At 46.2% G+C, this 27,335-nt stretch overlaps 1 protein-coding gene across 1 annotated transcript in view; it reads right to left on the bottom strand.

The window, feature by feature from the left end:
• Nucleotides 1–27,335, bottom strand: part of ERN1 (endoplasmic reticulum to nucleus signaling 1) — an 83,063-nt gene that overhangs the window by 33,950 nt on the left and 21,778 nt on the right. Inside the window, exons 2-4 of the mRNA XM_055575515.1 lie at nucleotides 19,492–19,612; nucleotides 2,621–2,654; nucleotides 1,296–1,368 (exon numbers count right to left, since the gene is read on the bottom strand). Coding sequence (XP_055431490.1) covers nucleotides 1,296–1,368; nucleotides 2,621–2,654; nucleotides 19,492–19,612 — 228 coding nt within the window. The remainder of the gene's footprint in view (nucleotides 1–1,295; nucleotides 1,369–2,620; nucleotides 2,655–19,491; nucleotides 19,613–27,335) is intronic.

Below are 27,335 nucleotides of genomic sequence, written 5' to 3'. Positions count from 1 at the left end.
CAGTCCGCATGTTTCAACTGCATTTCATCATAAAAACCGATCCTTCAGAGTTGACAGCTGACATCTGACAAGCTCTTTGGGTTCGAGTTTGTTTCAGAACACTTTATTTTTGGAACATTCTGTGTTCTTGAAACCATCCCGTGGGTACCTGCCTCATGACAACTGTCACCTTTCTTGCCAAGAAAGCAAAGTCAACAGAATTTTCAGGAACCAATAATGCAGATTTTCCTGTCATCCCAATGTTTAAACTAAACCTTAGCAGAAAAAATATGCCCCGGAGAGGCTGTCCTGACTGGGCTTCTTCCAGATGTTTCTGAGGATTAGAATGTTGTTCAAGGTTTTCAGTCTGGAGTATTTTCCAGTCTGCAGGGTCTGGCTGAGTGTGGCCACCTTGGCCTCCTGATTCGAGGCCCAGGCTGGAAACCACGTTCTTGGAGCTGCTAAACCACACCAAGCGGTTTGCGGGTGGTGGCAAGAGCAGCCTCTGGAAGGTGGGGATTCATGGAGCACCCCCTCCGCCTGGTGCTTTGGCCTTGGGCACATTCCTTCACCTCTCTGGGCAGTTTCCACACCTCTGCTGTGGAGATGACCATACGTGTGGGCCCATTGTCTTTCTCGGGAGCTTTTTAAAAAAATCCTGATGACCTAGGTCAATCAAATGGGGACTTTGGGGTTGGGACCTAGACAGTATTTTTTAGAGATTGCCAGGTTATTACAATGTGCAGCTAAGGTTGTGAACCTTAAGGTCTATTCTCAAATGGAGGTAGCAATGGAATATAACCCCCCCACCCCCACCAAGGGGATGTCTACTGGGGGAGTGTACAGTGTTGCAAACTACACTCCTCCCCCAAATTAAGAATCACTAAAGTCAGGGACTTCCCTGGTGGTCCAGAGGTTAAGACCCTGCGACCACTGCAGGGGGCATGGGTTCGATCCCTGGTCGGAGAACTAAGATCTTGCATGCCAGGTGGCCAAAATATATATTTTTTAATGATAATAATAATAATCACTAGATAAAGTGAGCCCTGTTCCTGAAGGAAGATCACATCCTTCCAGTGTGCTGGATGAGCCCTGAGAAACCGCTAGGACAGATCAGTGTTTTTGAACTCTGGGCTGTACGTTTAAAAGCTCATCGAGGGAGCCGTGAAAAGACACCTCTGCCCAGGCCCCAGTGTGGACCCCCTGATTCAGAATCCCAGAATCTTTTGTAAGTTCTCAGGTGATCCTGATGTACAGCTGTGGTTGAAGACAGGGGTCTAGAACCTCCGAAGCACCAAGAAGCTAAATACACTCACCGTCAGGCCTTCGTTGTTCTTGCCCCCAAGCGTGTACAGGCTGCCATCATTAGGATCTGGGAGGAAGGCAGGCCTGCAGATTAAGCAGTAAGTATTAGTGACAGATTACAGCCCAGGGCACAGAATAAAATACCAAAGCCAGGCAAAACCATGATTGGTAGGGAGGGGGGTGTGTGTGTCTGTGTGTGTGTGTGTGTGTGTGTGTGTGTGTGTATAAAACAATTCCATCCACTTCTTTTTCATCTTAGCCACAGATAATAAAATATCCTTCTGGTAATCTCCAATGGACCAGTTCTGCAGGTGACAATTTTTCCATGGACGGTAGGGCGGTGGGTAGGGGGGAGGGTGTGGTTCAGGATGATTCAAGTGCATTCCATTTATCATGCACTTTATTTCTATTATTATTACATCAGCTTCACCTCAGATCATCAGGCATTAGATCTCAGAGGCTGGGGACCCCTGGTCTATACTATACTTGGCATGGGGAAAAAAAAAAAACCAACCTGCAGTGGAAAACTAGTCCAAAACCACAGAAGAGCAAATCATCATTTGGTCAAAGCACGCTGGCTAAAGGTACAACAGGGGGAAGGACCCAGTAAGCCTGCTTTTCAGTTTCCAAGTCAGCTGCATACAGGACCTCAACAATTAATGTCTAATAGCGTGGCATGGCACCTAAACAGGGAGAACAAATGTGTCTTTGGTGTTCCACAAATATTTATTTTTAGGAGGCAATAAAAGCAGACACTGAAAGCTTGACATGAAAAAGAAGCTGCCAAGGGGATGGGTCAGTTTCTCATCAGCTGCTTCTCAGGAAGCAGGTTCAAGGTGCTCTTTTGTGATGCTAACCTGCTAACCACTGAATGATGACTAGTCACGCAGAAACCCCTGGCTGAATCTTTTCTCTCCCCAGTTTAGAGCATCATTTGAGGCTCTTAAAGATGCCAACCAAACTTTTACTCCAACACACACACTCTAATAACAAGTCATTTTCTTGTCTCCTCTCCACAGTTTTGCACAGTGAATGGGGCAGAGATCCAAAGATGCCTGGGCCCTTTTGAGGACTTTGGAAGCTTAAGCTCAAAACTCACCTTAAATTACATCTCAAAGAAGCCTTTTTAACTCCCCTGCCTCCCCACCTTGCCCATCAAGGAACTGACCACCCTTTTCCCAACACAGGCTTCTTTCAAAGTACCCATGAGTCATTTGTTCTTATTCTACTTAATATTAATATCGACGTATACATGTGCTCCCAGCAACTAGGTTCATAAACAGAGTAAAACAGAAAATGAATCAAAGGGAAGTGTGCAGCAAATCAGAACACTTACTCTTCCACGTGTGTTGGAACCTGCAGGACTGGATCTGTGCAAAAGAACAACAAAGGCATTGTCAGATTCTAAAATGTCAAGATTTCTAGAGTTCCTAGGACCAGCTCACAAGATGGACCAATAAATTTATCTACACGAGAAAACGTAGGTGAAGGCACTTTAGAAAACTCACACAAACACAAATGCAGGCTCTTGGGAACGGGGCTGGGTGGGGCGGGGGCAGTGGGGGGAGCTTCCCTGGTGGCTCAGCGGTAAAGAATCCACCTGCAATACAGGAGATGCAGGTTCAAGCCCTGGGTCGGGAAGATCCCCTGGAGGAGAGCATGGCAACCCACTTGAGTATTATTGCTGGGATAATCCCATGGACAGAGGAGCCTGGTGAGCTACAGTCCATGGGGTTACACAAGAGTTAGACACGACTTAATGACTAAGTACACACACATGCACACACGCATGCACACACATACGCACACACGCATCACGCGTGCAAGCTCTTAGGCCTGTTGCTGAGATTGGAGAGGGGGCTGAGGGCAGGATGGAACTGTCCTCAGGAAACATGCCTGTGACTTGGAGGCTGGACGTATCAGGACACACAGTGACAGGCCACGGTGGACAGTGGGTCCCAGTGTCACGATCTGACACAGTAAGGCCTTCTACACCCAACCATCTCTGGGTCAAATACCTGGCGTGGTGCTAGATATTTCCATGGGGAAAGCAAAACTGTGGCTTAAGAAGCAGTTTTGCCGTTGATGAGAATTTGACTGGCTGGAAAATGGATACATCCCTTTGGGGTAGCAATATGATGACTTTAGAGCCTTTGAGTGTTCATTCTTCTAGATCCCCTTTGATCCATTAATTCCATGTCTATAAAGTCTGGTTTAAAAATGACACAAAGTATATAAAATGCTTTCTGTACAAAGATCTTCACAGTAGCATCACAGATGACCTAACTGTTCAGAGATGTGGTTAAATTATGGAATGTCCACTTGGCAGAAAATTAAGACTTCTAAAGTCGCTCAGTCATTTCCAACTCTTTGCAACCCCATGGACTGCAGCCTGCCAGGCTCCCCGGTCCGTATAATTCTCCAGACAAGAACACTGGAGAGGGTAGCCATTCCCTTCTCCATGGGATCTTCCCAATCCAGAAATCGAACCCAGGTCTCCTGAATTGCAGGGAGATTCTTAAAGCTTCTAAAAGGGCTTATAAAGTTTTATAACTATATATGTTCAGGAGAAAAAAATAACATTGTACCTAGAGTATTAATGCAGCTGAGAAAACAAAAAAAAACACCTATGTGTGTTAAAAAAAAAATGAGATGGAAAGGTAAAAAAAAAGTGCTAAATTGTAAGTTACCTTTGTTGAAAATATAAACGACTTCCCCACCTTTTCCACTTTACCCCAAATTTCTACAAAAGTAGGCATTACCTTTGAAATAGCAAACACAGTTTTTCCTTCAAGTCATTTTAATATTGAGTTGGCTGAAAAGATTGTTCAGATTTGTCCACTTGATGGTACAGAAAAACCTGAATGAACTGTCTGGCCAACCCAATATTTGCTGTCATCTGAGTGACAGAATTTCTCCTGGGCACAGATCACAAGGACAATCCAGAGTCCACGGGGTGGATGGAGGCCACTGACCCAGCAGTACCGTAACAGAGCTGAAATCCCAGGCAAGAGACTACACAGCAATGAAGTGTTTCCAGCCACTGGGACCCCACAGGCTATAAGCCATGCTGCCCACAAAACTTCAAAGCTAGGGTCGAGGACAGCAAATGCTATGATGTGACTCTGGATACAGGCTCTGCTTATGTTGACAGACAGCTGTCTAATTCCCCAGGTCAGCTGGGATTCTCAGATGAAGGAAACCCTTTCAAGCCTTATCGTGTGTTGACTTTGCTTTGCAGGCCCAGCTCCCACATGAAGGCGGACCGGTGTTCACAACAACAGAGGCGCACACACCACATGTGGTCTGTGGGCAGCAAACAAACAATTCATTAAAACCAAGAGCATTTCAGGAAACAGGAGGAACTTTCGGTTGGCGAGCACATGGTGATCGTCCCCATTAATCACCTCTCGGTACACTCTCACAAACAGACTGATGCAAGACACAGGAAATGAGGGTGCCTAGCCCTCACCCTCCTGAAACAGACAAGCGCCTCCAATGCAGCCCAGAAGCTGAGCGCACCAGGGAGAGCGAGAAGGCACATTTCCAAGAAAATACAGCAGGAGGAAGGCGTCCTTTTGATTCGCTCCGGCCACTTAAAGGTGCCACAGATCAACAGAGGTGAAGAGGACACTACCAAATCCTAGCTGTTCACCAAAAACAAGACGTGGACACTGAGGGGGTTTCAATGCCTGTTCCTGAGCTTATCTGTGCTGGTCGGTGTTTACTCACTCTCGGGGTCTCCTCCTCCACTGTGGGTTTTCCTGGTTCTCTAGAGCTTATCTAGCTTATCTGACACGGAGGCCTCAGGTCCCAAAGTGTGTCCCGCACCAGAGAGGCTCCAGTTAAGACACAGGCCGCTGGAAGGAGCCAGGGAAGGGCGGGTGGACACCTACAGCAGGGTTGAGGAGCCATGCTTTCTCCTAGGCTTAAGGGGACATGACCTCCAAGAGGGGCTCCTTCTCATGCACTCATAAAATAGGGCCCCTGGAATAAACATCTGCAGAGCTGCATGCATGTCACAGCAAGCAGATGTGGAACAATGACCCATTCTGCATATTTTTCTTCTTAAAGAATCATTTGAATCTAAGGTTTCCTTTCAAATACTACAGGAAATTGGAGGATAATTACAATATTGTGATGGTTTTTGCCATACATTAATATGAATCAGCCATAGGTATATATGTGTCCCCTCCATCCCGAACCACTTCCCTGGTGGTCCAGTGGTTAAGACTCTGCATTCCCAATGCAAGGGGGCACCGGTTCGATTCCTGGTCAGGGAACTAAGATCACACAAGCCACATGATGTGGCCAAAATAAATAAATTAATAATAATAATAAAAAAACACAAGGGAAGGAAACATAAGACCAAAAAATGGCAGCCTGTTGATAAATGTTTAAAGATAGAATTGACAACACTGGCCTGTCATTTCTCTTTATCTCTGCTTGAAATTTTCCATATTAGAAAAGGTTAAAGGATAAAAATATTTGAAAAGCCAGCATAATAAAAGGAAAAAGCATCAGCTGAAAATGTGCCATGGAAGCCCAACATGAAAAGGAGTTGTTTTGGATTTAATAATGAGAACTGGACTTAGGCAAGATTCTTGCTCTTAAAAAAAAAAAGTCACCTTCATGTGAAAGGAAACAGTGACCTAACCCTAAGGCTATAAACAAACGCTGCTACAAAATAAGCCTCTCTATCTATATGGAAACCGATAAGGACGAAAGCCATCTCACCAAGCTGTTTTACTTTCAGAAAGGGCAGGAAAAAAAAAGAGTTACTTAACCAATGTAAAAATGGGTGTTATTCAAGGGAAAGGTAAAGATATCAGAAGAGGGGGAAAAAAAAAGCTGAAATCAGTGTTTGGTCTCCAAGATCAAGACAGAAACAGATCTGCCCACTTCTCCCCTGGGAGTGGCCACTGGACTCGGCTCCCCTGGCGGGTCCATTTCAGGCCTGATTTACTTCGGAAGAAACCTGGCGAGGTGCGGTGACATGCATGGCTCCTGTTCTGTGCTGATGGAATCCTCCTTTTCAACCCGAGGCAGAAATGACCCAAGATAGACGTAAACATGTTTATTTCCAAAAGAAGTGAGTTTTCATCTTTCCAAGAATACCTTTTTCACCATCCTCTCCCGAACCTCCTACCTTCTCCCCTGCACTGGGCCCTGACTGCACACTGGACTCTGCTCCCTTCTTGAGCCCCGGGCCTCGAGGTCTCTGTCCATCAGCACCCACAGCTCTACTCTTCCAGCTGCTTCACCACCCTGCGGGCGATCCCACGTGCCTGCTGCTGCCCCCGCCGTGGGGTTCGACCCTCCCCTCCCCCAGACTCTCCACTTCCTGGCTCTGCGGCCCTGCAATACTGCCCGATTTTTCACTCATCTCTCTCTCCCCCTCTCTCCCATCTACTCCTCTCCCCTCTCCCTCCCTCTTCTTACTCCAACAGGGAAGAACTTTTCCTGGCTGTCATCTCAGTTCTCTCTGAGAGCACACCCATCTCTGTAGCTTCAACCATAATCACAACAAGGGAATTCTAGGTCCCCGTCTCTCAAACTCTTCTTTCTGGACCCACTGGACATTTCCATCATCTTCCGCCAGCACCTCAACCACCACTTGCCCAAATCACACCCTCCATCATTCTCTCCAGACTGGCTTGGCTACCTTGTTCTCCTAGGAGACAGGCAGTCCTCAGACCACACTGCTGACGCTCATTTCCCCTGCAGAACCTGCCATCGGACGTCAGACTCTCTGGTCTATTTCATCACTCTTTTTCCTACTTCCAGCATCTTTTCAGCATCACTGGAACCCCTTGTCTTTCAAGAGCTCCCTTTTCTCCTAGTCTGTGTGCCCTTTGGGATCAGAAAAACCTAGGATTAAATCCAAGCTCTGCCACTCACCAGCCAAGTGACCTTGGCAAAGTTACTTAGCCTCTCTGAGCCTCAGTTTCCTTGTCAGTAAAGAAAAAAATAAAGAGATAGAGATAATAACACCAAACTCGAGGGGCAACTTTATGTTGATTAAATAAGGTTAAATATATCTTAAGATTGTAAGTCAGTGCCTTGACATAGAAGAGTGATGCTTCGAAGACATAAATCAGATAATGCCTCTTTGCCACTCACAATCCACTGACGGGTATTTTGTTGCCCAGTAGAGGCCAATGTTCCCCCAGCGAACATCTGTGAATCCACGCAACCCCACCCTCCCACACCCACCCTGGCAGTCTCCCGTGATTTCTTCCTTACTCTATTCCAGCCATGCTGGAATACAGGCTACTCCTGGACTACTGCCAAGTCTACACCTGCCTTGGGGCCTTTGCGTATACTCTTCCCTGTGCCAAGGTCTTGCATCAAATGTCACCATCTCAGAGAGGCCTTCCGTGACCACTTCCTACCCGCCCCAGGATCCCCTACTCTCTTCCCTGCTTGATTTTTCTCCATGACACTGACCACCTCTGAACTGCTATGTATTTTACTTTTTAAATGTCTGACTCTGGTCACTATAAGATCCGTGGAGGCTGGGATTTATCTTCTGCAGTTTGCCAACAAAGGTCCATATAGTCAAAGCTATGGTTTTTCCAGTAGTCATGTACAGATGTGAGAGTTGGACCATAAGGAAGGTTGAGCACTGAAGAATTTATGCATTCAAACTGTGGTGCTGGAGAGTTCTCTTGATAGCCCCTTGGACAGCAAGGCGATCTGACCAATCCTAAAGGAAATCATCCCTCAATACTCACTGGAAGGACTGATGTTGAAGCTCCAATACTTTGGCCACCTGATGCAAAGAACTGACTCATTGGAAAAGACTCTGATGCTGGGAAAGGTTGGGGGCAAGAGGAGAAGGGGATGACAGAGGATGAGATGGTTGGATGGCATCGCTCATGACTCAATGGACATTAGTTTGAGCAAACTCCAGGAGATGGTGAAGGACAGGGAAGCCTGGCGCACTGCAGTCCATGTGGCCGCAAAGAGTGGGACACGACTTAGCGACTGAACAACAATACACCCCCGACATCCTGGGTACTTTCCAAGTACTTCCCTGGGTACTTCTTAACCACTAGTACAGTGGTTAAGAATTTGCCTTCCAACACGGGGAACACAGGTTTGATCCCTGTGTTGGGGAACTAAGATCCCATATGCCATGGAGAAGCTAAGCCCAAAAGCCACAACGAAGAGCCCATGAGCCACAACAAACACCCAGCACAGCCAAAAAAAAAAAAAAATAGTGCCTGGCACATGAGAGGTGTTCAATATATTTACTGACTGAAACAATCAACAAATATTAGTTTCCTTCCTACTTCTACTCTTGCCCTGCCTGTATATCCATCGCTGACCATTCTATAATCCATCAACCCTCCACCCAGAATCCACTGGGCAATCCCCTCTCCTCCTCCTCTTCTGAGCACTACTGAAGAAAACACCATAATCACTTGTGGAGATAGCAGAATGTAACCCTGGCCAGCTGGGCCCCGAGTCATAGGAGATATGTTTATCTACTTCCTGTTCTGTTCCTCACAGCTGGTGTTTCAGACTTTCACGCCTTGCCTCCAGGCCCCTTCCTCTCTGTACATGACTCCCCTCTCTGTGGCACAGGGGAACTCAGAAACTTCCTGCCCCTCGTCCTCCAGGTTTGCCAACCCCACGCTACCCTGCATATTTCTATAAAAGGACACGCTTTCACCTTCACGTTCACAGATACTTCACACTCACACATCTAGAACCCCCAGTATTCTGTCTCCCAGGGGTCTTCAAGTCCTTCCGGATAACTCCTTCCTCTGCCTGTAAGCATGCCAAACTCTCCTTTGCACCTTTCCTAAATGCGTCCATTTGAGTCTTTTTGGTTGTGTTATTTGGCTACACCACACAGCTTGTGGGATTTAGTTCCCAGATCAGGGACTGAACCCATGCTCTTGGCAGCGAGATCTTGGAGCCCTAATGCTGGAATTCCCTCCAGTGGCAATTGAAATGCGTCACAGCAAAGGCCCCCAACTCAGCTGGGCAGACACTTTCTTGAAAGGAAAGCAGTGCAATCTAACGCCGAAGCTACTAGGGCTCAACACTTGTGGGGACTGCTGTGTTTCTCTTAAAGCCTAAAACTTTAGCTTCCATGTCCTGAGAGCTGACTGTGTGCCCAGGGCCCCTCAGCACATGGCGGAACCACAGGCCTTCAGCACTCAAGGCTCTGCAAAACCTGGGCCTAATTCTTCTCCATCGCAACTCTTTCCAGAACCCAGCCCGTGCCTTCCTGTCTGTCTCTGAGGTCACCATCACTGGCCCCAGCTCCGTCCACCTCTGCCCGGCCTGCAAATGCCCCTTTCTCCAGGAAATCAGAAACTGAGTGCCCGCTGCACTTGGCGCTTAGCACATTTCTCAGGCGACAGGTACTTAATTGCATGTGGCCTCTCTGGTTCTCAAAGATCTGGGGGCTGGATTGAATTCTAAGAACTCTGTAGGGCAGGGACCATCTATTTTGTTTCTTGAGAAATACACATGGGAAAGTGCCTGGGGCTTATGACAGTTCAGTGAATAATCACAACGTGCACTCCTGTGTAACTGCTGCCCGGGTCTTTGCTCCCCTCCTACTCAGCAGGTAAAGCTGTCTGCAGAATGTAAGGAAGTCGATAATTTAAGATATCCAATATTGCACATGGAATGCAGTCACTCAGATAAGTTTATCTTAATGAGAAGGGCTTTTCCACACAGAAACCTACATGATAAAAGCAAAAAAGAGCTGCCCAGGTGTAGCTCTGTTTCTTCACTCACACTTAAATTATTTAAATTTATGGGAAAAAAATGATATGGCGTTTGCTTCCAAATGATGGAGATGGGGGAGCAGACTGTCATGTGTGAGTTGTCACTGAAGCTGGATATCTGAGGCTTTCATACTATTCTCTTTACTTTTGCATATGTTGAAGTTTTTCTAAAATGAAAAAAAAAATTTAAGAAGAGAAGCTAAAAAAAAAAAAAGAGAGCTATTTAAGGAATACCTTTCTGGGAGGGGAGTGGAAGGGTGAGGGGGTAGGGTAGGATGTGGCGGGGAGGGTCTGCAAAGAAAGACCTGTTCTTCCTGCCCACCCTCAGCTGTAGCATGAACCTTGACAGCCTGATCCTATAATGTCCCAGGGCTGGAGGTGAGAAGAGAAGCCCAGGGGAGGAGCATGAAGGACCCTGTCAGCACCATTTCAGCTTCCCTCAACACAGAAAAATCTCTCCGGTGAAGTCAGTCACCATTTGAGTTAACTGCTTCAGACCAGAGTTTGGGGCAGATGGCCTCTCTCTGCAGGTGACTCTGGGCCGACTCACTCTCACGTGGGAAGAAATCAGATCACTTTGATTACAGAGGCTGCAAGAACAGGCTGCCCATCTGACTGGAGCTCGAGGAGCCCTATGGGATCCTTCCTCGTCCCTAGATGAGCGCCAATATTTCTGGAACACATTGCTTCTCCGGTGGAATGTAGGTGGGTGTGGGCTTTACTGCCCTGCTCCTTCTCACCCTCTTTCCAAAGCACCACCTCCCCGCTGCCCTGACGCAGCCTGCATTTAAAACCAGCCCCAGAGCTTCCCTGGTGGTCCAGTGGTTAAGAATCTGCCTTGCAAAGCAGGGGACTCGGGTTCGGTTCCAGGTCGTGACTAAGGTTCCCACACACCTCAGAGCAACTACGAGCCCACACGCTCTGGAGCCCGAGAGCCGCAGGTAGAGTCCAGGCACCGAAAGGAAGGATTCCATGTGACCTAACTGAGACCCTGCGCGTGGCAGCTAGGCACAGATGCAGCTGAATAAATATCAAAGACAAAAAACAGCCTCAGGACCTCCCTGGTGGCTCATTGGTTAAGAGTCCGCCTTGCGATGCCACAGACGTGGGCTTGATCCTTGTCAAGGAACTAAGATCCCACATGCTGCAAGGCAACTAAGCCCTCCAGCCACAACTAGAGGGCCTGCATGCTGCACCTAGAGTCTGTGAACTATAACAACAAGAGCAGAAATCCCACATTTGATGCAAGAGAGATCCCCCATGCTGCAACTAAGGCCTGATGCAGCCAAACAAATAAGTAAATATTAAAAGACACAAACCAGCCTCCTCTCTGACTGGAAGACCTCTCCAGGTGCAAGTAAGACGTCTTGTTGGCTAGAAACTCTGCAAACCAGACCCTTCTCAGTGCACCTCTAGCAGTGACCAGAAATGCCCTGGGCTGGCCCTCCTGAAAGGGATTAAGGACTGAAAGGCCACAGATGAAGCCCCAGCTGCTCTATGCTCCCTGGAAGCCTCCCCGTATACCCAGTCTTTGAGTGCCTCCTTCCTTCTAGGAGAAAACGGGAAAGGGTGGACGGTAGGCAGGGAGACTGTGGAGAAGAAAGGGGTGAAAGCTTGGGATGTGGTGTGGTGGGCACTAGGAGGAAGCAGCTGGAGGCGTTTGAGAAGAAGAGAAACGTGGTACAAGACTCTGAAGGCAGGTGAAGACAGGCAGGCACCAGGGGACAAAAGGGGATGTGAGAGAGGAGGAGGAAGCACAAAGGGAGGGTAGCCAGGGGGATGTCCCTGGTGGCCCAGTGGTCAGGGCTCTGCATTTCCAGCGCAGAGCTGAGAGGCTTCAATCCCTGATTGGGGAACTAAGATTTCATATGTCATGTGGTGCAGCCAAAAAAGCAACAGCAAGAAGAAAACAAATAAAGAAAAAACCAATGGGTAGTGAGGAAGGCAATGTAACCCCAGTAAGACGGTCTGAGACAGTTTGGGGGTGGGGTGGGGAAAGGAGGGGTGGTCAGAACCAAACAGGAGGGAAAAAAAACATCAACAGGACTTAGTCCCAATCAGAAAAATGAAGTGAAAAAATGGAATGAGTTTAAGAGGACATGGAGATTTTAATCCCAATTGACAGTGAAGCTAGCTTGGTTAGTCTGCATGCAAAAAGCTGCCATTCCCTCAAGAAAATGCTTAAGGGTCTAATACCCTTTTTTTTTAAATAAAAATTATTGGTAGAAACAAGGTCATTCACCACTCCCGCACCTTAACTCAAAACTTAAGTCTCCTCAATATGGTCCATGCACTCAAGTGAACCAATTAGGGACTCCTTCTCCCCAACGGCGGCTCATTTCCTTCCTCCAGAGGGAAGGAACTTGGGTAATCTGTGCCCTAAACTCCCATGAAAGTTGTCAGGTCCAAGTTGTAGGGCAGCAAGTCTAAAAGTTTCCTCAAGGTTCAGCTTTCATGACAAGAGCGTTTTAAAATAGATCTCTGCTCAGAAGCTCTTAAAATCCACAGTGAAATTCCAAATTTTATCAGAACTAGGGGGAGGATGTCATAAGCTTGCTTTCAGGGTAATCTCTACAAGGGGTTTCCCTGGTGGCTCAGCAGTAAAGAACCCACCTGCCAGAGCAGGAGACTTGGGTTTGAACCCTGGGTCAGGAAGCTCCCCTGGAGAAGGGAATGGCAACCCTCCCCCATATTCTTGTCTGGAGAATCCCATGGACAGAGGAGCCTGGCGGGCTACAGTCCACAGGGTCACAAAAGAGTCAGATATGACTTAGCAACCAAATGACGACAATCTCTGCAAGTCACCAAATGTCATGTTTGATGAAGAGAATCCTGTAGAAATACCAACATAATCTGAAAAACCAGCCATGGTACCAAAGGCTGTCAAATTCTAAGGTCTCACTCATCCTTGCCTTGGCGGAAGTAACTCAGGCCGAAAAACATACCCTGCTACAACCAACCGTGAAGGAATTCAAGCTATAACCAACTGTGAAGGAGGACAAGACGACTTAGTGCTTGGGACTCTGCCCCAGTGCCTCTCAGGATGTCACTAACTTCACAGAGTTCAATTCTGGAGCGATGAGAGTGTTCACCCAAAGGCAAGTAAGAGGATGGTAAATAAGTCACAGCCAAAACTGGCCTTTTATCCTGAGCTTCAGTATTCACAACTGTATTCCGAAACACACCAAGCAACGCTGCAGAGAATGCCCGTGGGAGCTGAAATCTATGCTACTGTGTGTGACGATCGCTATTTTTTTTTTTTTTTGGCCATGCTGCATAGCATGTGGGATCTTAGTTTCTCAAGCAAGGATTGAATCTGAGTCCCCTGCAATGGAAACAGAGTCTTAACCGCTGGACCACCAGGGACGTCCCATGACCACTATTTCCAAGAGCCCTTCCATGCCATGAGACATATTGCTCTGAGGCAAACCCCAGGCCTGTGGGAGGGACGTGAATGGGGGCAGATACGCGAGGCTGTGCACCAGCTGGTGCTCACTGAAGCTGGGTGATGGGTACAAGAGTGTTCATTAGATCATCATCTCTTTGTCTGTGTATGTTTAGACTCTCTTGATAAAAAGCAAAACACTCAAAAAAAGAAAATACTTTTTCAAGAGACTCAAAAGCAGAAAGGCTTCTCTCTCAGCCCCTCTCAGAAACTTAATTTTTATCCTCCAAAACAATGGAGAACAAATAAACACTTTTCTGTGCTTGGGCAATTAGGGAAAGGCAGTGATGGCATATCTTAAGCCTAGAAAATTCCATAAGAGAAAATAGATTAGAATTACTAATAAAACATTGCCCCCTTTCCCAACCTCCCTTCTCTTGAGTGTCACACAGAGTTTTCTCTCAAGCCTCTGAGGGTGGCTTGCTGACACTCCAGGGGAACACAAACCCTGCCTGAAGAACAGGAGAGAAAACCAACTGCAGAAAGTCATGAAAAGCCACGTGCAGCTCAAGATCAGAAACTGGAACTGGAAACTTCCATGACGGATCCTGGGGAGGCAAAGCCCGCCTCGCCCGCTTCTCCCTGGGGCCTGAGCCGGCACTGGGTGTCTTAGAAGTTTACTGAGACCCCCTCCTTCAAGGAGTTAGAAATCCACTAGGAGGACAAACATAGCCAAAAATTCACAGGAAGCAGGAAGTGCCGGTACAGAGGCTTCAGTGAGCTCCTCTGGCGCCTGATGAGGGAGGGGTTCACCCTGCACAGCAGTCCAGGAGGTGAGCTGTGAAGGGGTCTTAATGGATGGAAGGGGGCCTGGGCAACACTGCGGGCTGCTGGTGGGGAGAGGCCATAAGCAAAGGCCCCGTGTCTCCAAGAGCTGGTGGCAACGGGCAGCCAAGGCTGGAGAGGTGGGTGACAGCCCGACTGTGAAGGGGCTGACAGGCGTGATCAGGAGCTTCGACCTCACCCTGGGGCCCGGTGCTTCTCCAGCTGACTGTGGGGAAGGGCCAACTGTTGAGAAGTCCAACCCCCAGGAATGAGGCTTCCGCTCCCTTTGGTACTTCTCTCCTCATGGGTGAGGAACATGGGTGGGCAGACCACACGCGGAGTAGCACCGTGATGGACAACACCTAGAGCGACGCCTTTCAGCAGGGGTGCAGCGTGGTCTGGGCAGTCGTTTCAGAGGGTGTGTCCACCAGCCGTGTGCTGGGTGATGGGGAGCGTGAGGCGGGCAGCGGGGATGGTGGTCAGCAAGCTGCTGCATGGATCCAGGAAGTGCACGTTGAGAGCTGGGCTAAGACACTGGCAAGGGGGACCAGGAGGAGGGGTCAGGTTTGGGAGACCCTCCGTGAGTCCACGTGGCGGGACTGGTGACCAAGGAGCAGAGCATCGCTCTTTTCTAGCCTGGGTGGCCCATAACTGTCAGCACAGGTAGGAACTATGAACAGAGGTACAGTGTTGGAAATTCACAGGAGAAGATGTTCTTCAGGCTTCAAATAACTAATTTTGTTTTTAATCCTTCCCTCATAAGAAATCCCCAATATTAACCATTTAGGGGGCATCTCAGGAGTTTGGACCTCTCTGGCTACAAGGGTAGCATATTTCTATAGTTAGTAAAGAATGGTTCTAAGGACTTCCCTGGTGGTCCCGTGGCTAAGACTCCACACTCCCAGTGTAGGGGGCCTGGGTTCGATCCCTGGTCAGGGGACTAGATCCCACACGCCGGAACTAAGAGCTCGAATGCTGAAACTAAAAGATGCTGTGTGCCACAACTAAGACCCCGAGCAGCCAAATAAATAAATGTTTGTTTTTTTAAAGATATGGTTCTAAGTAAGACCTAGTCCTCTGGACCTATTATTACAGGAAAGGAGATGGAAGGGAATGGGAGTGGGGTTTGCTACAGAACCATCTGCAGTTTGATGAAGATTTGAGTGTCAGACTCATCAGCCATGGCAATACCAAAGAGAGTCCTTTATCTCCACCAGGCCAAGGCAAGCTTTGTGACACGAATCTAACCCAGAACATGACAGCGACATTCTCGGTTTGTGTCTGGGCTGGGAGAACAGAAATGAAACACACTCAGTCATGTTCAGTGGTGAGATTTCAGACACAGACAGTGGCTGCTGCAGGTACAAAACCACAGCTTATTGGGGTCACACCTACGGGAAAAGGCCAGGACTCAAATCTGTTTCCGAAAACAAACAGAACTTGTTTTCTGTACTGAGTGGAGTTTGCTGCTGTGATGTGAGAAATCTCCATTTCTGGGAACAGCAACACATGTTTGGTTGAGGAACAAAAGCACCTGCCAAAACCATCCTGTGGATAGAAATTTAAAAAAAAAAAAAACACCACTCCCAGTTTCTCGGTCCCTGAAAAAAGTAAACAGTTAGGAAAGCACAAAATGGAATAATAGGTAAGTGTTCTGCAGAACCCCAGTTTGATGCCTTAGAGGTGTCTGTTTGCATCAGCAAGTTTCTTCCATTTCAATCTGACTCACTGTGGCCACTCAGGCCCAAGCCCGCAACCTGCCCTGCCTGGACTGGTGCAGCAGCCTCCACAGCTCTTATCACCACTATGTACTTTATCTCCTTATCTGATTCCCCTAGAATGAAAGCTCCATGAGGGCAAGGATTCTGCTGTATTTTCAGGGTCTAGAAGAGTAGCTGGATACATTTATAAATCTACTTATGTATCATTGCTGTTGTTTTCCACTGTCTCCCAGAGCTTGCTCAAATTCACATCCACTGAGTCAGTAAAGCTATCTAACCATCTCATCCTCTGCTGCTCCCTTCTCCTTTTGCCTTCCATCTTTCCCAGCATCAGGGTTGGAAAACCAAAGAATTGGCTCTTAGCATCAGGTGGCCAATATATTGGAGCTTCAGCTTCAGTCCTTTCAATGAATATTCAGGGTTGATTTCCTTTAGAAGTGACTGGCTTGATCTCCTTGCCGTCCAAGGGACTCTCAAGAGTCTTCTCCAGCACCACAATTTCAAAGCATCAATTCTTCAGTGCTCAGCCTTCTTTATGGTCCAACTCTCATATCCATACATGACTACTGGAAAAACCATAGCTTTGACTACATGCAATTTTGTCAGCAAACTGATGTCACTTGCTTTTTAATACTCTGTCTAGGTTTGTCATATCTTTCCTTCCACGGAGCAAGCACCTTTTAATCTCATGGCTGCAGTTACCATCCGCAGTGATGTTAGAGCCCAAGAAAAGAAAATCTGTCACTGCTTCCATGTTTTCCCCTTCTATTTGCCATGAAGAGATGGGACCAGATGTCATGATCTTAGAGGTTTTTTTTCATTAATACTTACGTATTAATGGTTTTGAAATTTTTAGTTATAATTGCAAGATTAAAATTAAATTAAAAATTCAGGGTCTCTATATGTTACCATCTTTAATCTTTGTATAAAAATATACAGAGAGAGAAGGAATTCCCTGGTGGTCCAGTGGTTAAGACTCTATGCTTCCTATGCAGACGGAATGGGTTCACTCCCTGATTGGGGACCTAAGATCCCACAAGCTACACAGCCAAAAAAAAAAAAAAAAAGGCAGGGGGTGGCTACCAATATTAGCCAGGGCTGAATTTAGCTAAAATCAGCCAATTTATTCTCAGAAAAACGATGAGACTTAGAATATAACTGAAATTTCACTGAATTAAATCGAACCGAATTTCATTACTTAAAATTCTTAGGTCTTAATCAACTTTCTCTAATTCTGCCCGCACGTGTCTTTTAACTCCTGCCTGCTCTGCCTACCTAACCAGTTGCTGGGTTCCCCGATTCTATTTCTGGCAGGCCTCTCATCCTTCCCACCTCTTCCATTCTCCCTGCCCCCCTCCCTCAGGTCTGCCTCCCATCTCTAGTCGCACACACTGCTGCTGGATTAATTTGGAAGCAGCAGCACCTGTTGAGTCACTCACCTGCTCAGGCGTGTCAATGGCTCCCAACTTCCTGTTCCCTCAAGTACAAATGCCTCAGAGCTGCCACAGGCCTCAACATCCCCTCTGTCTGCCTCCCTCCACCTCCATCGCTAAGCCCCTCCCAAACCAGACCTGTCCCCACACCCCAGACTGGTGCCTTTGTTCCCTGCCAGGCTTCCACCCGACTGCAGTGTGATGCATCCTCCAAGGCTCAGCTCCGCACAAGGAGCCTTTCCCGGCCCAGCTGGAACAGCTTCCTAGCACCTCTCTGCGGTGGTTACAGGGCTGCTTCCCTGCTGAACTTCTGTGTGCTTGTCATGTCTCCCTCCCGACGGTGGGCTCCTTGAGAGTAGGGGCTGTCTTTTTCCTCTTTGTGCCCCATACAGTAGCTTTCACAGACAGAGTTTCGAGTTCTCTAAACTTGCATTAAACTTAAAAGGAGACAAGGGACTTCCCTGGTGGTCCAGTGGTTGAGAATCCTCCTGCCAACGCAGGGGACACAGGTTCCATCCCTGGAAACTAAGATCACACATGCCGCAGGGCGACTAAGCCCGTGCACCACCGTAAAAGACCCCACGTGCCACAACTAAGACCCGAGGCAGCTAAACAAATATTGTTAAAGTATCTTTAAAAAATAAACAAACAAATAAGTAAAAGGAGGCAGGTTCTTGCAGCTCTAAATTACAGGAGAGAACAGATTGTTTCTTATGTTTGGCTAAGTAACAAACAAGGCAGGGCACAGTTTTGCTGGCTATAGGCAAGGCTACTTGCAGAAATTAAGACCTGGAGATTGATCTAAAACAATACACGCAGGGAAAAAGCAAAACAGAAGAATTGAAGTGGCTTGGGGGCAAAGATGTCGTGCCTGGGAATATTGGAACTGAGGGACCAGCCCTCATATTTAACAGCAAAAATATTTATCTCAATCCTTTTGTGACTTGTTGATTTTCATCTCTGGACAAAATGAGACATTCTGAAATATAAAGAACACTGCTTAAACATGAAAGCACAGATAATGTTCGGAGAGCCAGTAACACACTGCCAACACTGGGCTCTCCCATCTTGCTGTGGGCTCTCGCTCCTGAGGGACCTGGTCCTTTCCATCACTTAAAGTCCTTGCTGATCCAAGCTGGCCCAGACAGGTGAGGCAGGGCAGTCTGTGGTTACCTACCTGCCAGCATCTGCGGATGGCAACCAGGTTTGCTGCTGAATGGACAAGATGATGTGTGACCTTCTGATATGTGCTAATATATTTCCAACTAAAAACACTGTTTTGGAACATTTTATTAATGAAGGAAAAACATTTGCTGTGTTCAAGAGAATACTGAGTCATGGCTTAGTGATGAAAGAGAACATACCAGTCAGACCTGAATTTATGGCCAAAGGAGAATTACGATAGGATGGAATAAACAAGATGACTCTGAGAGCCCCCAATCCTGGGATTTGCCTGGCTTTTATCCAGGAAGATTACTTTGGGAACTGAATACGATTTCCCAGCTGTAGGGAGTCCATGCTGCCCACCATCACCAGGAACACAAGATCATAAATGGAAGCTTGGTAGAGCAAATGAGAAACAGCCTCTGCCTTCCACTTCCCTCAATGTACAGAGCTAATAAAGTGGCTGACTTGGATGAATGTCAAATCCTACAGCCCTCAGCTATTCTAGCCTCTATAAAAACAAAATGAGTAATTTGAGGTTAGAGAAGATAGCTTCTTTTAATTATGATTACAAGATTCTAATCATTAGAACTTAAAAAAAATTAATGTAGCATGTCTTCATAAAGACCAACCAGCCAGAACTATTCATAGAAAAGCCTAGAGCCATTTATACACAAAATCTAGACAACTGTGAAAAAAGAATAATCATAAAAAAGATAAAGCTTGTCTCAACTGATGCCCTGAGCAGATAATCACAATTTGAGTTGTAAACATACCCTTTGTGTACACTTCGTCTCTTCTCTTTGACTGTTATCCTTTTTTAGTTTATTAAAATCATGTATAACTGTTTCTCTCTTTTTCTGGAATGTTTCCTCGGAAGCAGCTGAGCAAATGTCCATGTCATCCCAGGACCAAATCCCAATTACCTTCTTTTAAAGTCCATTTGATGGAGCCTGTCCTCTTGCTGACGGCATGCAGACTCCCATCCAGTGTTGACACAAACAGCAAGGTTTCAGGAAGTGTCACAGTGCTGGGGCTCCCAAAACCCTGCAGTGAGAGGTACAAGCATCGATGTGGTCAACATGATTCTTCATCTTGGGTGTGCACAACCACAGACCAGCCCCTCCCGTACCCGAAAAGTTTTCCTTCTAAGATCCACCACGTCACAGATGAAGAAACTGAGGTTGACCAGCTGAAGCTCCCCTCAAGGGCATGTGTCTGGACAACAGCTGGTTTAGGACTAGAACCAGATTGCCTTATTCTATCTGAGCAGCAGTCCTTCCCACACAAGGGTTGATGACCTAACATGTCAGGGATGGGGGACTCTGAAATAGTCTAAGGCCAGCCTCCACTGAAACAGATGGGGAAAGTATGTATGCTCAGCTTTGAGTTCCTTCTCTTGGTTATATTTTACTTTCTGAAACCTGGTTATCTTGCAAGGCTCCATGCTAAAGGAGAATGCCAACACACCGACACACACTTTAAAAGGCAAGGAACCCGGCTCAGTGGGAAAGACTCCGCCTGCAACACGGGAGACTTGGGTTTGATCCCTGGGTCGGGAAGATCCCCTGGAGAAGGGAATGGCAACCCACTCCAGTATTCTTGCCTGGGAAATCCCATGGACAGAGAAGCCTGGTGGGCTATAGTTCATGGAGTTGCAAAAGAGTCGGACACAACTTAGTGACTCAACAACAAACAACAACAAGGAATTTGGGGGAAATATTTAAAGCAAAATGGGAAAAACAGCTCTCATTATAGAAAGAGTTTATATAATAGTAAACACCAAGATTTTGAGAGAGACATATCATACAAGAAAATGTATGACTCAGGGAGTTCAACTTGGTGCTCTGTGACAACCTAGAGGGATGAGATGGGGAGGGAGGCTCAAGAGGGAGGGGACGCATGTACACTTATGATTGATTCATGCTGATGTATGGCAGAAACCAGCACAATATTGTAAAGCAATTATCCTCCAATTAAAAATAATTTTTAAAAAATTCACCATAGTAACCCAAATTATTCTTCATGTAATAAAAATACAATTTAAATTAAAATGTACCTTTTATCTTTAATGAATTTGAAAAATATTCTACAGAAAATAACCAAAGGTAGTGAAATTCACTTTCTCATCCACTATTGATTGGCAATGAAAATTATAAGTTAGTGCAATATTTCTGGAAAGCATAAAAGTATTCATGCTTTTGACTCTGTAGTTCCTCTTCTACATCCTAAGGAAGTTAAGTCCAGCTATGGGAAAAGCTCTTTGCACAATGATACTCATCAAAACCCATTTATAAACACACAAAAAACAGGAAAGACCTGAACACTTCTAAATGGCTGAAACAAATTAGGACACAAACAGTCAATGGAATATTATGTATCATTAAAATGGCCCTTGGAAGAATCTACAATACAGAGGAAAACTTGTATGTGTTGTCACATGAAAACTATAGAATCCAAAATTTAATGTACACTGTGGTTATAATTCAGAGAAGGCAATGGCACCCCACGCCAGTACTCTTGCCTGGAAAATCCCATGGATGGAGGAGCCTGGTGGGCTGCAGTCCATGGGGTCGCTTAGAGTCCGACACGACTGAGCGACTTCACTTTCACTTTTCACTTTCACGCATTGGAGAAGGAAATGGCAACCCACTCCAGTGTTCTTGCCTGGAGAATCCCAGGGATAGCGGAGCCTCGTGGGCTGCCGTCTATGGGGTCACACAGAGTCGGACACGACTGAGGCAACTTAGCAGCAGCAGCAGCAGCAGTGGATTAATTAACTGGACAGTTTTTTTTTTTTTGCTTGCCTGTCCTCTAGGTTTGCTAGGAACTGTACACTCATCCACATGGTTTCCATGGGAGTGAGTGTGTGTGTGTGTGTGTGTGTGCACGCACACGCACAAGCAGGCAATAGCTGGTACGGTTTCCTAGGATAACTCCCTTCTGAAGTCTGGGTCCACTCAGCAATGCCACCTGTAATGAGATTTTCTCTTCTTTGTCACTGTACTGTCACACCAATCAGCTGGTTCCTGCAAGTCTTGAATTAAAAACAGGCCAATACAACTTGCTTACACTGAGACAGTTTAAATTTTGGCACAGATGCTTTTTTTAAAATACAGCAGTATGGCTGGCTCTTAGCACGAAACATAAAGACTGTGCATGGGAGCCTGACCCCCGAAATACCTGGTCACTCTTGGTAAAAGCCAGGATGACACTAATTAATCTCCTTTAAACAGATGGCTCTCTCCAGGGCAGCCTGAGCTGGTGGGACAAACACTCCAGTTGCCTGCATTCCTTTTCCAATGTGAAGACCCCCAGGCAAAGGAGCCAAGCAGCTGCCAGAACCTCCTCTACCTCTTGCCTGTATATGGCCTGCAGGGGAGAAGCCCCGCCCTCCACTTTGCCCAGAGCAAGGGCCCCTTACCTGGGATGAGTGAAATAACTGCAAGCCTTACAGTTCCTGCTGAATCTATTCTCCAGGTTAAGCCTTAAGGCCGAGAAGAACCTGTTTTTAACTCCACTTCTGCAAGTAGGAGACCAGTCTCAGTACAACCTGGCTAGGAAAACAGAAGCCCCGACGTGGTGGCTGCCCTGGGCGGAATCCAAAGTCTTGTACACCAATTGTCTAAAATTATTTTGGACCATGGGGCATGGATGGTGACTAGAATCATCTGGACCTGCTCACACCTGAACACATATCACCTGGAGCACCTGGCCTGGAGAACAGCAGCCCTGTGATGACCACTGAGGCTGGAGCTACCTGGGACCCCAGGCAAGGGGCTCCCTCCACTGACAAAGGGGAATGAATGGGTCTGCAACTTGATGTGGGGTGGTGGGATTAAGTTAGGTGGGGGTAAGGTCGACCAAATGAAATGGGAACATGTATGCGTATCTGGGGGCCAACAGGTGGAAACCCCATCCCTCTGTCACACAGTTACCCTGGGAACAACCATTCTTAGGTCTTGGGAATCATGTCAGAAGCAGGTTGAACAATCTGGGTGGCTGAAGTACTAAGAAATTAAACTCAGAAAAAAGAAAAGGGAATTAAACTCGGGAGGTTTCTGTGGATATGTTTTCCTCCATGTGGAAAAGCTGGATGAGAGAGAGACAGATAAAGAAGAAAGAAGGCCGAGAAGAAACAGGGCAGAAAAGCTGGGATTAAGACCCTGGCCTCCAACACTTCTCATGCCTGGCCAACCCCTGTCCTTGGGCCCAGGGACACCCGGCCCGTGCAGTCAACTCCCCTGTTTGCTTAAGCTTGTTAGAGCTAAGTTTCAGTCCCTCGAAACTGAGACAGTCCTAAATACACACACACACACCCACACACAAGTATTTTCAATATATCTACAGAAAAAAAAAAATGTAAAATTGTAGCCCTAGTTTTTTCTCCTTTATTTTCTAAATTTTCTATAATATGATCATAAAAAGGAGATGGATAAGTTAGCAGGTGGAAGAGAAGCTGGGATTTAAAGGACCTTCAGCAAGCCCCTAAATTCCAGAAGCCCTTTCCACCTCAGGGTTATTAGGTAACCCAATCACCTTTGATCATTGAAATCCACCAAATAAGGGACAGAAGTTTAGAAACACAAAGGTCTCCCGGTCAGAGAGTGTACATCCAGAGAACAGAAGAGTTTCACTGTAATTAAAGCCTAAAGCCTACAGTACAACTATAATTAACTAAATGCCCCCATATACATCTCATCACAGTCTTAATACTAAAAGGGGCCAATATTTACTAAAATGTATCAGTGCTGCTCCACTATTGGCATCGAAATGAAAACCAGCTGCTTTGTCTGAGCATCTTGGAAACCACAGGAAGAGCAATTGTCCATGGTTGGTTGGTGACTCGAAATAAAACACTCATCACATAACTAGCATGGTCTTCAAAAATCTCAGAAAGACCAGGTTTGGCTGGAGGTTGAATTTAGCAACTGAGAACGCTGAATTAATCACAATGTCCACAGTGACATCACAAACCCCATCACACCAGACAGATTTTTCTCTTCTTTGACGCTCTTGACGGTTTCAAATTAGAAAGAGACACTCTGAGCAGCATTAGTCTCTCATGAGGCAACTTAATAGCACAAAATCTCTGCCTTTGTCTTCTCCTGGCATTTTTTAAAGCATTAAAATGCTTGCCCTCAGCTACAGCTGCTGTCTGTTGTTGTTGTAGTTCAGTCACTAAGTAGTGTCAACTCTGCGACCCCATGGACTGCAACACACCAGGCACCTCTGCCCTTCACTATCTCCCAGAGTTTATACAAATTCGTGTCCATTGAGTCAGTGATGCCATCCAACCATTTCCTCTTCTGTCCCTACCTTCTCTTCCTGCCCTCAATCTTTCCTAGCATCCAGGTCTTTTCCAGTGAGTCGGCTCTTCGCATTGGGTGGCCAAAGTACTGGAGCGTCAACTTCAGCATCAGTCCTTCCAGTGAGTATTCAGGGTTGATTTTCTTTAGGATTGACTGGTTTGATTTCCTCGCTGTCCAAGGGACTCTCAAGAAACTTCTCCAGCACCACAATTCGAATGCATCAATTCTTAGGTGCTCAGCTTTATTTATGGTTCAACTCTCACATCCATACATGACTACTGGAAAAACTATAGCTTTGACCACATGGACTTTTGTCGGCAAAGTGATAAGTTGCTATAACTCACGTGAATGCAATAAGCAACTAAATTCTGTGTGATACTGAGCACAGCTGAGAACTACGTGTCTGTGAAACATTTAAAATCACTGCTTCACGATGATGATCTTGCATATCACCTTCACCCTTTTGGTGTTCCATTTTCCCTGCAATGGATAAAAGGGCTTCAGGCCCCAGAGCTACACACACTGGTTTCCAGAGAGCCTGAGAGCAGAAAGAAAAGGTCTGATCCTGCCAATCAGCCTGGGATCTGCCTTGTTTTTGAAACTAGTGGGTTATATACTCCTGGCTTCATTGGTGACTCCTAAAAGAGTAATTGCAGTGACATGGTAGAGGCCGTGGCAGGTAATCTAGTCTAGTCTAAAATGAGACATCCATTAGCTAATTGGTCCTCCTGGAAGTCTGGCCCTCTCACATGAGGTGACCCTGACATAGCAACTCTGGAAATGCCCCGTCTGAGGACCAGAGAGCTGGGCAATTTGGGCCAGATGGTGCTGGGGAAATGTGTGCCTGTAACAACAGCTTATTTCACTTAGGTTGATTGCGTTGTTAAAATCCAGCCCTCGCTGTTGCTCGGCTCGGCCAGGGCTGCCTCCTGTGAAAACATAATTCCTGGGCTGCATCCTCATGTTCAATTTTATTATAAAGCAAGATTAAAATGTACCACTTGCTTTGCATTTCCCGCAAAAGACATGAACGCAGCTACCAACTGCTCATACAGAGATGAGTAAAAGGTAGTTAAATCTCCAACAATCTCATTTTCTAATATTCTAAATTCAGCTAATTGTCAGCTGCTCCTGCATTAATGAACTCAAATGTTTATATTTCAGGCAAGGAAAAAAAGTCTTTCCTAAAACAAGCTCTGGAATAACTTTGTTTAGTACAGACAGAAGGGACTGTCCGTACAAACATTCACAAATCAAGTGTTTAGGTAGCACAAAAACAAATGAAACAGCCTCTAACACACCTTTTTTTTTTTTAAGATTAAAAATATATATATTTATTTATTTGGCTGCATCAGGTCTGGCTGCAGTTGAGACATGTGGGATCTAGTTCCCTGACGAGGGTTCGAACCCTGGCCACCTGTATTGGATGTGAGGATTCTTAGCCACTGGACCACCAGGCAAGTCCCCTTTTTTTGATGTGCACCATTTTTAAGTCTTTACTGAACTTGTTACAATATTGCTTCTGTTTTATGTTTTACTTTTTTGATCACTAGGCATGTGGGGGTCTTAGCTTCCCAACCAAGGATCAAACCCTCATCCTCCAGCACTGGCAGGCAAAGTGTGGACCACCAGGGAAGTCCCAAACCTACCAGTTTCTGAACTAGAACTTGGGACGGGTCAGGCCAGAGGCAGCTCCCCGGTGGCTGGAGAAGAGCCCACAAAGCTGGGATCTGGTTGCAGTTGCCAGGCTACCACTGATAAGGCTGCTCCCCTGCACCCTCCCTCTGGCCCCTGGATGAACAGCAGGAAGCACACCGCATGCTGCTCTAAGATTCAGAACACAGGGCAGCCCCATGCTTCCCCATTAGGGTTTTCCAAGAGGCTGCATTTTCCAAAGAAACACAATTCTTAAATTTCAGACACATATTTCAAGAACCAGCCCACGGTTTAACAGACTACCTAATAACAATGGTCAGAAACAAGATCAATGAAGTTGGCACAGACCTTTCATCTTGAAGTCAGAGGGAAGAAGTGGGGCCATGCACACACGTGTCTGTCCCCAAACTAGTGAGTCCTTGTTGTTTAGTTGCTAAGTCGTGTCAGACTCTTTTCTGAACCCATGGGTTGTCCATGGGGTTTTCCAGGCAAGAATACTGGAGTGGGTTGCCATTTCCTTCTCCAAGGGATTCTCAGGAACCCAGGAAACGAGCCCACAGCTCCTCCTGTGTCTCCTGTATTGCAAGCAGGTTCTTTACAGTTGAGCCACCAGGGGAGACCACAAAAAAAAAAAAAAAAAAAAAGAGGATGTGCACACTGTGAACAAGGGAGCCATACACGTCTCAGGTGGCATGCAAACTGATCAGGTCTAACCCAAACGTCCATCTCCAAAAGCTCAACTTATAGGCACTTTCCTGTGAAACGTTTCCCATTCTTACCTCCACTCCAACAGACCAAACCATTTATAATAATTAGAATACAATAATCTGGCTAATTACAAAGTGGTATTATTTTTCTTTTAGGAGTACCACATTGATTTCCAGGATTTGCTGAGAGGTGGGGTTTTTTGCTTGTTGGTGTTTTTTTTTTTAACTAATTTTTTCCTGAATGGTTATTGGATTGCTGTTACATTACATAATCCTCACTTTTAGTTTTACTTAGTTAATTTCTATCTGAAAGACATAAAGGCCAAGTCCTTAAAAAGCAGAATTTTAATTTGGAAAATAGTTTAAAACGTGACAGTTCACTACCTTGGTAGAGTATATTTTAAGGCACAATAAATCCATAAAACTTTTAAATAAAGACATGGAAATATTGCTTATGCATGCTTGAGGTATAAGCAGAGATTAAAGGGTGATTCCAAATGTTCTAAGTTATTCTTGTGGAATATTTTTACTAGTTTTCAAGCCCGAGCCCCATATAGAAAGAGTCTAATGATTGTGTCTTTGAATATACATACTCTCCCTGGTATAAAGAATCTGCCTGCAATGCAGTAGACACAGGTTTGATCCCTGCCTGGGGAAGATTCTCCTGGAGAAGGAAATGGCTACCCACTCCAGTATTCTTGCCTGGGAAACCCCCTGGACAAAGGAGCCTGGTGGGCTCTAGTACGTAGGATCGCAGAGTTGGATACAACTGAGCGACTAAACCACCACCACCAAGGTTAAGAAAACCCTTCCACCAAACTGAAGATACAACACTTGTATTAGTCTAGCAAAGATATTGGCATGTGTCCAGCAGAAAATCCTTATACAACATCAGTTCAGTTCAGTCACTCAATCGTGTCTGACTCTTTGCGACCCCATGAATCGCAGCACGCCAGGTCTCCCTGTCGATCACCAACTCCTGGAGTTTACGCAAACTCATGTCTATCGAGTTGGTGATGCCATCCAGCCATCTCATCCTCTGTCGTCCCCTTCTCCTCCTGTCCCCAATCCCTCCAGCATCAGAGTCTTTTCCAA

Source organism: Bubalus kerabau, chromosome 4 (assembly GCF_029407905.1).
Source record: "Bubalus kerabau isolate K-KA32 ecotype Philippines breed swamp buffalo chromosome 4, PCC_UOA_SB_1v2, whole genome shotgun sequence".
Lineage (NCBI taxonomy): Eukaryota > Metazoa > Chordata > Mammalia > Artiodactyla > Bovidae > Bubalus > Bubalus kerabau.
The sequence above is the reverse complement of the archived record's forward strand: the minus strand, read 5'-3'. Positions and strand labels throughout refer to the sequence as shown.